Genomic DNA, 12,323 nt, shown 5'->3' with positions numbered 1-12,323 from the left:
CAAGGAAAAGAAAAGAAGAAATGAATATTCAATTGTCTGTTCTTTTGGAGAGGACAGTGTGGGGTGTGGGTGGGGTGGGGGGCGGGGGTTCTTAATTTTAACCAGATTGTATGTTAAACTCTTGGTCAGAGCTTGTAATGGGTCCAAAGGTCTTTCAGAAAAGCTATCTAAATGCTCTACAACGTACTGAGAACTAGGGTCAATACCTCACACACATACGGATGGTTGGAGACTGAGAGCCCCCGATCCTGGCTTCTAACTTTGACTTGTTTATGTTAAAATTCACTTGTGTCTTTGGTGCCCACTACTGGTGAAGCTCGGCAGCCCCAGAGCATCAGCTTGCTTGGGGATGTCAGCGTGGTCTGCGGATGAGGGAGTGGTCTGGGGTTGCCAGCATAGAGCTGAAAATCTGTTGCTGCTTATCCTAACGTGGATCCCTAAATGCAGAATGCTAATAGGCGACTCTGGCAGACGACGAATGGAATCTGAGAACATTCTTTGCCTGAGTTGCAGAGCAGCAATTTGCTTCATCCCTTACCAATAAGCCACACAGTTTTGAAAAAGACACGTGACACCTCTGGCTATTGAGCTCAATGATCTCTTGGGTCCCTCCAAACACTAAAATGCCCCAATTCCAAAAGATGTCCACTACCTTATTCCGTGCCTCTCTGCTGAGAGTTGAAGCAGGTGTAGTAGGGTCAGGTGCGGTGGGAGCGGGGAGATAGAAATCACTTATGAGAGCAGCAGGCTGGCAAAAGAAACAACTCAAGGTAACTCCCAGAGTGTGGTGGGGACAGAGCCCAGCTGCGCACCCAGTGGGTGAGCACCTACAAACTTGCTCTCCCCAGGCTGTGCCAGCTGGGAGCTGCCCACAGGGGTTACTGTAGGAGACCGCTTTCCCTGCTGCTCCTGGAAGCGCCAGGATCTCTGAGCCTCTGGCACACCAAGTTAATAATTGTCTCCTATATACTCACCAGTGGGATTGCTAAAGGTAATAATAGTCTCAAATGCCCCTCCTTGGGTGTGGGGGGCATGCTCTGAGGTTGCAATGCCCGGCTTTCTGCTTCCAACCCCTGGAACACCATGATTCCCACAGACAAGTGCCCAGTCAATACAACGTGTGAATGGTGCTTGACTTTTCATACAAAAGAACAGGAAGCTGGAGTACAGATAATACACAACGCTGTTTGTCCAAATACATCACTGCTAGCTGCTTTTGCAGTGCCTTATGTGATTCCTGACTATATGCATCATTTACCTTTTTGTTGCTGTTTCTCGCATTCTTTGCCCATATTCTGTTGGAAGAGTGTCATCCAGGTGCTGGGATATAGGTTGGAGGGAATGCTACCAGTTTGAGATTAAATAGATCATCAGCCCACACAGGTAATTATGGGTTAGCGCTATCTGCAGCCCTGGGCTGGGAGGGTATTAATGAGACTACTCCTGTTTTCCTCAAGAGGATAATAAACCTATAAGAAGCTGGCTGGTGTCCCCTGAGCTGTGGGTGGGGTCCAGGCCTGAGTGTCCCAGCCACCACTCCCTCTTACCTCAACTTTCCTTTTCCCGTACCACCTGGAGATCTGGTCCGGTCTGTGGTCTGGGAAAGGGATGTATTCTTTTCCGTAAATGGATTGGGGTGTCTTGTCAGTGTCTCTGGTGAACTGGAAAAAAACAAATATTCAGGAAAACCTCTGAAATGCCACTTCTCAAACTTCTGCTGGGTTCCCTTACCTCATGGGCCATCAGAAGATGGGTCGGGAAAAGGTAAACACAAACCCCAGGACACCCTGCCCAACACAGGAAAAGAGCTTGCTCGGGGACAGGGAACCTGCCATGCGTCACCCCTGGGAAGAGCTGTCTGTCATTGGCTCCCCTGGACACCTTCTCATCGTCCACACCTGTGTCCTTTCTCATTTTCTCTCTCCCTGCTCTTGTCTCCTTTTCACCTCCTTCTTTTTTTTTCTTTTTGGACATGGAGTCTTGCTCTGTCACCAGGCTGAAGTGCACTGGCGCAACCTCGGCTCACTGCAACCTCCGCCTCCCGGGTTCAAGCAATTCTCCTCTCTCAGCCTTGGAGTAGCTGGGATTACAGGCATGCGCCGCCGTGCCCAGCTAATTTTTGTATTTTCAGCAGAGACAGGGTTTTGCCATGTTGGCCAGGACGGTCTCGATCTCTCAACCTTGTGATCTGCCCGCCTCGGCCTCCCAAAGTGCTGGGATTACAGGTATGAGCCACTGTGCCCAGTCCTCCCTTTCTTTCTCTTCTTTGTTCCTCACTCTTTCCAACTCTCTCACTTTTTAAATTACATTTTGTTCTCTAATTAGTTTTCTTAACGTTTAATATGGTAAAATATATTCAACATAAAATTCATTTACCATTTTAGCCATTTTCAACTCTACAGTTCAGTGACATTCACACTGTTGTGCAACCATCACCACCATCCATCTCTAGAACTCTACTTACCTTGCAAAACTGAAACTCCGTGACCGTTAAGCACCAACTCTCCATTCTCCTCTCCCTGCAGCCCCTGGCAACCATCATTCTACTTTCTCTGCATGACCTTGCCTGTTACAGGCACCCTATGTAAGTAGAATCATACAATGTTTGTCCTTTTGTGTCTTAGCTCACTTAGTATAATGTCTTCAAAATTCATCCATTTGATAGCATGTGTCAGAATCTTCTTCCTTTTTAAGGTCTGATTATATTCCTTGGTATACTTACACATTTTGTTTATCCTTTCATCCATCAGTGGGCACTTGGGTTGCATCCACCTTATGGCTACTGTGAACAATTACTATTAATGTGAAAGTACAAATATCTTGTTGAGTCCCTGCATTTGATTCTTTCCGGCATACAACCAGAAGCGTAATTGCCGGACCATATAGTACTTCTACGTCTAATTTTTGGGGGGAACTGCCATATTGTTTTCCACAGTGGCAGTATCATTTAGGGTCCAAGGGTTCCCATTTCTTCATATCCTCACCAACACTTGTTATTTTCTGTTTTTTGATATAAGCCGTACTAAAGGGTGAAGTGGTATCTCATTGTAGTTTTGATTTGGACTTCCCTAATAATCAGTGAGGTTGACTGTGTTTATGCGTTTATTGGCCATTTGTACGTCTTCTTTGGAGAAATATCTATTCAGTTCCTTTGTCATTTTTTAATCAGGTTGCTTGTCTTTGGTTATTGTTGAGATATAGAAGTCCTTTACATATTCCGGATATTAGCCCCTTATCAGATATGTGATTTGCAAATATTCTCTCCCACTCCACTGGTTATCATTTACTCTGTTGATAGTGTCCTTTGAGGCACAAAGTTTTTTGTTTTGATGACTTCCAATTTATTACTTTTTTCTTGTGTTGCTTGTGCTTTTGGTGTCATATCAAGAAATCCTTGCTAAAGCCAATGTCATGAGACTTTCCCCCTATGTTTTCTTCTTTTTTATTCAATTTAAAAAAGAGAGAGATGGGCTCTTGCTACGTTGCCCAGGCTGGTCTTGAACTCCCTGCCTCAAGCAGTCCTCCCGCCTCATCCTCTCAAAGTGCTGGGATTACAGGCATGAGTCACCACACACAGCCCCCCTATGTTTTCTTCTAAGAGTTTTGTACTTTTAGGTCTTATCCAGGTCTTTGATCCACTTCGAGTTCAGTTTTGTATATGGAATGAGGGAAGGACCTAACTGTATATTTTTACACACAGGTATCCACTTTACCGAGCACCATTGGTTGAAGAAATAGTCCTTTCCCGCATTGAACAGTTTTAGCATCCTCGTCAAGGGTCATTTGACCGTGTATACAAACATTTGTTTCTAGGCTTTCTCTTCCGTTCTATAGGTCTACGTATCTGTCTGTACGCCGGTATCACACTGTCTTGATTACTGTGGCTTTCAGTAAGTTTTGAAACCAAGAAATGTGAGTCTTCCAATTTTGTTCTTTTTTTCAACTGTTTTGGCTATTTGGAGTCTCTTGAGATTTTATATGAATTTTAGGATGGATTTCATGTCTGCAAAAACTTCACTGAGGTTTACGATAGCGATTGCATTGAATCTGCAGATAGCTTTGTGTAGTATTGATATCTTAACAATATTAAGTCTTCCATCCATGAACACAGGGTGTCATTCCATTTATTTATGTCCTCTTTATTTTTTTCAGCAGTGTTTTGTAGTGTTCAATGTATATAAGTCTTTCATCTCCTTGGTTAAGCCTACTCTTAAGTATTCTATTTTTTGATGTTACTGTAAATAGAATTATTTTCTTAATTTCCTTTTCAGAGTTCACTGTTAGTGTTTACAAACACAATCAACTTCTGCATACTTTGCTTAACTCGTTTATTAGTTCTAACAGTTTGTGTGTGGGTGCATGTGTGTGTTTTGGATATATACAATCATTAGGGGTTTCCTATATATAAAATCATGCCATCTGCGAAAAGAGAGATAATTTTACTTTTTCCTTTCCAATTTGGAAGCTGTTCTTTTACTTTCCTAATTTTTCTGGCTAGAACTTCCAGTACGATGTTGAACAAAAGTGGCAAAAGCTGGCATCTTTGTCTTATTCCTAATCTTGAAGGGAAAGCTTTCAATCTTTCACCATCGAGTATTATGTTAGCTGTAGGTTTTTGTTATTATGTTGAGGCAGTTTCCTTCTATGTGTAGTTTGTCAAATGCTTTTTTTTTTTTTTTATAAAAAGAAGTTTAATTTTGCTCAATGCTTTTTCTACATTGTGATGATCAGGTAGTTTTTTTCCCTTCATTCTAGTGTATTGATTAATTTTTATATATTAAACTTTTTTTTTTTTTTTTAAAGACAGAATTGGCCAGGCTGAAGTGCAGTGGTGAGATCGTGGCTCACTGAGACCTCCACCTCCCAGGTTCAAGCCATTTTCAAGCTAGGACTACAGGCACGTGCACCATACCCAGATAATTTTTGTATTTTTTGTAGAGATGAGGTTTCATCATGTTGGCCTGGCTGGTCTCGAACTCACGACCTCAACTGATCTGCCTGCCTCGGCTTCCCAAAGTGCTGGGACTATAGGCGTGAGCCACTATGCCCAGCCCTGAACCATTCTTGCATTCCAGGAATGAATCTCACTTGGTCATGGTGTATATAACCCTTTTAATATAATATTGAATTGGGGTTTCTACTATTTACTTGAGGATTTTTGCATCAATATTCATAAAGAATACTAGTTTGTAGTTTTCTTTTCTTGTGATGTCTTCATCTTTAGTATCAGGGTCATGCTGGCCTCATAAAATTAGTTAGAATTTATTTCCTCCTTTTCAATATTTTGGAAGCATTTGAGAAGGACTGATGTTAATTCTTTTTAAAATATTTGTTAGAATTCACCACTGAAGTCATTTGGTCTTAGGCTTTCCTTTGTTGGGAGATTTTTGATTACTAATTCAATCTCTTCACTAGTTATAGATCTATTCAGATTTTCTATTTCTTTATAATTCAGTCTTGATAGACTGTATATTTCTTGGAATTTCTCCATTTCATGGAGAATTACATAAGTTATCCAATTGTTAGCATAAATTGTTCACAGTACTCTCTTATTATCTTTTTATGTCAGAAAAAGGTTGGTAATTATTTTACACTTTCATTTCTAATTTTAGTTACTTGCATCTCTTCTCTTTTCTTCCCTTAGTCAATATAGATAAACATTTGTAAATTTTATTGAGCTTTTCAAAAAACCAAGTTAGTTTTCTGTTTGTTTGCTTGCTTGCTTGTTTAGAGATGGAGTCTCAGTCTGTCACCCAGGCTGGAGTGCAGTGGTACAATCTCAGCTCACTGAAACCTCCGCCTCCCAGGTTCAAGCAATTCTCCTGCCTCAGTCTCCCTAGTAGCTGGAATTACAGGCATGCACCACAGCACCCAGCTAATTTTTGTATTTTTGGTAGAGATGGGGTTTCACCATGTTGGCCAGGCTGGTCTTGAACTCCTGACCTCAGATGATCTGCCCACCTCGGCCTCCCAAAGTGCTGGGGTTATAGGCATGAGCCACCGCACCCGGTCCCAACTTGGTTTTATTGATTTTTTTCTGTTGTTTTTTTATTTTCTATTTTACTTACCTCTTCTCTAAATCTTTAATTTCCTTCCTTCTGCTAGCTTTGCATTTAGTTTGTTCTTTGTTTTTCTGTTTTCTTAAAGCGTAAAGTTAGGTTAATTTGAGATATTTATTCTTTTTTAATGTGTTTACAGCTGTTCATTTCCCTCTTAACAGTACTTTCACTGCATCCCATTAGTTTTGGTATGTTGTATTTTCATTATTATTTTCTAATTTTTCTGTGATTTTTTTCTTCACTGATTTTTTTTTAAAACAGTGTGTTATTTAATTTCCATGTATTTGTGGATTTTTCAGTAATGCTTCTGCTACTGATCTTTAAGTTCATTTCATTTGTGATCAGAAAAGATACTTTTTATGATTTTAATCTTTATAATTTATTAAAACTTGTTTTGGGCTGGGCGCGGTGGCTCAAGCCTGTAATCCCAGCACTTTGGGAGGCCGAGACAGGCGGATCACGAGGTCAGGAGATCAAGACCATCCTGGCAAACACGGTGAAACCCCGTCTCTACTAAAAAATACAGAAAACTAGCCGGGTGAGGTGGCAGGCACCTGTAGTCCCAGCTTACTCGGAGGCTGAGGCAGGAGAATGGCATAAACCCGGAAGGCGGAGCTTGCAGTGAGCTGAGATGCGGCCACTGCACTCCAGCCCGGGCGACAGAAAGAGACTCTGTCTCAAAAAGAAAAAAAAAAAACTTGTTTTGTAGTCTAACATATGGCCTATCCTGGAGAATATTCCATATGTACTTGAGGAAAAAAAAAAAACACACCTATTCTGCCTTTGTTGGGTGGAGTGTCTGTCAGGTCCAACTGGTCTATAGGGTTGTTCAAGTCCTCAATTTCCTTACTGATCTTCTGGGTTTTTTTATCCAGTATTAAAAGTGGGGTATTGAAGTACCTTACTATTAGTGTGGAGCCATCTATTTCTCCCTTCAATTCTGTCCATTTTTGCTTCATATATTTCAGAGCTCTAATATTTGGTGTATACATGTGTGTAATTATTGTACCTTCTTCTTGGTGAATTGGCCCTTTCATCAATATATAATGTCCCTCTTTGTCTCACAATAGTTTTTAACCTAAAGCCTACTTTGTCTGATACTAGCCATACCTGCTCCCTTCTGGCAAAAAAAATATCTTTTGGCTTCCTTTCACTTTCAACTTACATGTGTGCTTCAATCTATAGTCAGTCTCTTGTAGGCAGCATATAGTTGGATCCTGTTTTATAAATCTCTCTGCTAATGTATGCCTTTTATTTGGAAATTTAATGGTTACATTAATTTTAAATGGTTACATTTAAAAGTGATTATTGATAGGGAAGGACTTACTTTTGCCATTTTAGTATTTGTTTTCTGTATGTCTTATAGATTTTTGTCCCTTATTTGCTCTCTTACTGTCTTCTTTTGTGTTTAATTTTTGAGGGCCACATTTTGATTCCCTTATTATTTTCTTTTGTGAATATTCTATAGGCATATTCTCTGTAGGTACCATAGGGATTATACACAATATCCTACAGCTATAACAACATATTTTACATTGCGACCAACTGAAATTGCACACCAAAACTCTACTCTTTTATAGCTTTGCCTCCCTCTGCTTTATGTTATTAAAGTGACAAATTACATCTTTATGTAATGCATACTCATTTACATAGATTTATAATTTTATGCCTTTGTCTTCTAAATTCTGTCAAAAATAAAGACTGGAATTACACCCTAAAATTATAATAACCCTAGCTTTTATGCTTTTCTACATATTTACCTTTACTGGACAACTTTATATTTTTGTATGGCTTCAAGTGACTGTCTAACGTCCTTTTGTTTCAACTTGAAGGATTCTCTCTAGCTTTCCTGGCAAGGTAGGTCTACTGTCAATAAACATTCTCAGTTTTTGTTTATCTGGGAATGTTTTAACTTCTCCTTCATTTTTAAAAGACAGTTTTGTGGGATACAGAATTATCAGATAACAGTATTTTTTTTATCAGCACTTTAAATATATTATCCCACTGCCTTCCAGGCTCCAAGGGTTCTGCTGAGAAAATTCCTAATAATCTGTTTTTTTTGTTGGTTTGTTTGTTTGTTTTTTGAGACAGGGCCTCACTCTCACTCTGTCACCCAGGCTAGAGTGCAGTGGCATGATTTTGGCTCACTGCAACCTCCACCTCCCAGGCTCAAGTGATCCTCCCACCTCAGTCTCCTGAGTAGCTGGACTACAGGCATATACTACCGTGCCCAACTAATTTGTATATATTTTGTAGAGATAAGGTTTTACCATGTTGCCCAGCTGGTCTTGAACTCCTGGGCTCAAGCAGTCTACCTGCCTTATCCTCCCAAAGTGCTGAGATTCAGACATGAGCCACCTCATCTGGCCAATCCCCTAATAATCTCACTGAGGAGCCATTGTTCTTGATGAGTTACTTTTCTCCTGGTGCTCTCAAGATTCTGTCTTTGTTTTGGGTTTCAATATTTTAATTATAAAGTGTTTCAATGAGGGACTCTTTAGATTTTTCCTACTTGGAGTTCATTGAACTTCTTGGATTTGTAGATCTATGTATTTACTCAAATTTGGGAAGATTTTAGTCATTATTTTTTCAAATACTCTCTTGGCCCCTTTCTCTCTCTCTTCTCCTTATGCAATTCCCTTAATGCATATATTAATCTGCTTGATAATGTTCCATAAGTCCTTTAGGCTCTGTTCACTGCCTTTAAATTTGCTGATTCTTTCTCCTGCCTATTCAAATCTGCTGTTGAATTCCTCCATTGAATTTTTCAATTCAGTTATTGCATTTTTCAGCTCTAAAACTGGTTTGACTCCTTTTTATAATTTCAATCTCCTTTTTGATATTCTCATTTTGTTCATGTATTGTTTTCCTGATTTACTTTAGTTCTTTGTGTCCTTTACCTATTTGTCCATATTTAAGACAGTTGTTTTAAAGTATTTGATTAGAACCTTGATGCTTGTGTTTATTCAGGGAGAGTTTCTCTCATTTTATTTTCTTCCTTTGGATGGGCCATTTTTTTTTTCCCCTGTATCTTTGTATGTCTGGTGATTTTTCATCGAAAATTGGGCATTTGAAAAGCAGCCAATTCTTCCAGTCCTTGTAGACTGGCTCTGTGCAGGGAAGACCTTTTCTAACTAGCAAGTAATGTTCTGAGTCTTGGGGTCAGCCCAACATGAAGGCTTAAAATATTCTCAAGTCTTTTCTGGTGTACATCTTGCCTGGACCTGTGTGTGTGTGTTTTCTTAATTCCCCTACATACACAGCTGCTTTTAAATGTTTTAATTTCCAAAAAAATGTCTCACCCCTGCTTCTTCTTCGACTTCAGATGTTCTATCGTATTCCTCTATCCACAGTCTCTTGCCCTAGATATTTATAGATCTGTAATCCCCCGGCAGCTTTCACTAGCTGTGCCTGTCATTGCTTTCCATGGCTCTTCCCAGTGTGAGATCTGAAATATGCCACCTTTTCCCATCTGAGCTCCAAGTTAGCAGAAAGAGAGAGCAATCCCTCAGGCAGCCCCAGACAGGTTCAAATGTTGCTCCACTCCCTCTGGATTTGAAGGAGGGAACTTGGAGCCAAGCTGCCACTTACCCTAAAATGCAGACTATGCTGTGCTGTGCTGGGGAGGTAGTGGGAAAGGACAGGTAAAAACATCATGAAATTTCCTATTCATTTTGAATGTGTCTTTTTCTTGATTGGTCATTTGACTGGGCTATATATCTTTGACTGTTTCCCAGAGCTCCTATAATGTTTTTGTGTTTTTTTCTTTAATGTTTCTATAGGGAATGAGAACCTGGAGCTTCATAGTCCACTACGTTGTTGACGTCACTCCAACTCCACTACTTTTATGCAATCTTCTCTAGGTGTGAGACCAGGCCATAATATCCCTGAGTACTGCATCACCCATGGGCACCTGAAGGTATTTGCAACCAGTCCTTCCTGCTTTTGGAACTTCTCTTGCACACACCTGCTCACTAAACAAGGTCAAGTACATTTGTAGCTGATGGTGACTGAAGGTTGTATCTGGCCAGAGAGGTGGTAATTACTAATGTTCTCCATGAAAACAGCCTTTAACCTTCCCTTCTTTTCCCCATACCAAAGCTGACAATTCTATTTCACTTTCTTTCCCTTGCTCACTTCCCAAGAAGATATGGGGAAGTCTAGATGTCTCTGGAAAACTTTAAGTGGCTCAGTCTTGCCAAACACTAATGAACATATTCTATTTCAAGTATGCCAACTTGAAACTTTGCCAACTCAGGCAAAGTATTTTCCAAAGACCTTTAAAACACAGAGGAAAACCAAGAGCCAAATTGTTCTGTTTGAAAGCAAAAATTGAGCCAGGTGTGGTGGCTCACGCCTGTAATCCCAGCACTTTGGGAGGCCAAAGTGGGCAGATCACTTGAGGTCAGGAGTTCAAGACCAGCTTGGCCAACATGGTGAAACCCCATCTCTACTAAAAATACCAAAAATTAGCTGGGCATGGTGGCATGCACTTGTAGTACCAGTTACTTGGGAGGCTGAGGCAGGAGAATTGCTTGAGCCCGGGAGGCGGAGGTTGCAGTGAACCGAGATCATGCCACTGCACTCTAGCCTGGGCAACAGAGAGAGACTGTGTCTCAAAAAAAAAAAAGAAAAAAAGTAAAAATTGAAATGCATTAGTAGGGCAGGATTGTGGAAAGATGTCAGAGAGCAGCAGCAAATCCCCAGACATCAATGCAGAGTGTGGCAAGCTGGCCTCAGGAGGTACCATATTCTGGGAAGGGCCAGAATAAGGAGAGCAAGTGTTCTTCAAATCAAGTATAAAGGAATTAAGGACAGAAAATATCCAGATGCCTAGAAACACTTCACTGAGAAGAGTGCTGAGAGGCACAACTACATTGACACCCTGTTACCGTATTTTCAATGTCCCTATTATATCTGTAACAGAGTGTCAGTGGTCTTTTCACTGACCATCATGTATAAACCAGTCATAGAAACCATGCAAAATGCATGAATATTGATGATTGCTTGAATGTAACTATGCTTTGTAGAGCACAAAGAGAACAAAGATGTATGTTACATCCATGTTTTTCCATTGTGTATGTGCTCAGTTCCACTCATAAGTATAAATAGCTTTCCCCCCAAACCTGCTGAATATTTAAGATGCAATCTTAATATTTTTAAGATGCAATCATCTGCTGCCCTCCATTTGAAAACAGTGATGAAATTCACTCCTGCCTCTCCCCATCGGTCCTCCCTCTGAGCCCTCTGTCCAGCCTCTCTCGTTTCCTTACCTTTCTCCTCTCTTCCACCCAATTTCCAGTGAGCACTTTTGTTGAGTACTTGGTCTCAACCTGCCAGCTTGGAGTAGAGAGTGGCTGTGGATTTACTGCAGTCGAAAACATGATAAGGATTTGCCCCAGGTTTCTTTGACTTGACACAGTTCAAGGCTTCAGGGGGAGAGGAAGGTGCTATGAAGTTGCTGAGTTTGGGGTGCCTATTTTGTCTTCCCAACTGGCCTCCTGAATGAGTAGTAGACTACTCCCTGCTAATCTCGGAGAATAAAACGGCCCCTCTACTGTTGACTGTCTCCATGGTGACAGACTCTGGGTATAAATACTCTCTGTAAGAGAACAGCTGATTCTGCAGAAGCAGAATTGACCTCACAGAAACAAATCAAACCAACCACCCCCACAAAAGCAGTGGCCGGAAGAACTTGGTTTCTGTGTTGTCACCACAATACTAGTATCATCCTTGCTACACTTTTACAATGGGGGTGAGTTAAAGTCTGTAACTATTTAATGAATGTGGATGTGCTTGCTCCAAGCAAAGACATTTATGTGCATTTATTCACCTGTTTAATCCTCACAGCCACCTCTGAGGCAGATGCCATTATTATACCCATTTTACAGATGAGGACACTGAAGCAAAGAGATTAAGTAGCTGCCTAACGTCATGCAGTTGTGATGAGATTTAAATCCCATGAAGAGATTTAAATCCCCTCTGGTTCAGACCTAAACCACTGGGCTCCATTTCCTGTCTGCTACTTTACAGGGGCTTGCACAAAGAATTCTGTCTTTGTGCTCGCACTGGTATAATATGGTTCATTCACTCAGTCTTCATTCATTCATTCCACAATCATTTCACATTCTATGGCAGGTGCTTAGCTATAGCTGCAATGCATTAGCAATTACACCTGGGCACCATCCCCACAGAGCTCAGTTCAATGAGATAAGGGCCTTTGTCTTGCTCATTCATTAGGCAAAAAAAATTAAAAAGCACCAA

General features: G+C 40.8%; 1 protein-coding gene across 3 annotated transcripts in view; it reads right to left on the bottom strand.

The window, feature by feature from the left end:
* Positions 1-11,631, bottom strand: part of LOC105526535 (chromosome unknown open reading frame, human C1orf158) — a 15,596-nt gene extending 3,965 nt beyond the window's left edge. For 2 of the 3 annotated variants that reach the window (XM_011962552.1, XM_011962551.1), the window contains exons 1-2: positions 11,333-11,631; positions 1,548-1,661 (exon numbers count right to left, since the gene is read on the bottom strand). In XM_011962552.1, coding sequence (XP_011817942.1) covers positions 1,548-1,661; positions 11,333-11,443 — 225 coding nt within the window. In that variant the 5' untranslated portion in view covers positions 11,444-11,631. The remainder of the gene's footprint in view (positions 1-1,547; positions 1,662-11,332) is intronic. The other variant, XM_011962553.1, reaches the window with a different exon arrangement.
* Positions 11,632-12,323: the final 692 nt, after the last annotated feature.

This window comes from Colobus angolensis, unplaced genomic scaffold (assembly GCF_000951035.1).
Source record: "Colobus angolensis palliatus isolate OR3802 unplaced genomic scaffold, Cang.pa_1.0 Scaffold596, whole genome shotgun sequence".
Taxonomy (NCBI): Eukaryota; Metazoa; Chordata; class Mammalia; order Primates; family Cercopithecidae; genus Colobus; species Colobus angolensis.
This window is presented reverse-complemented; position numbering and strand designations above follow the sequence as displayed.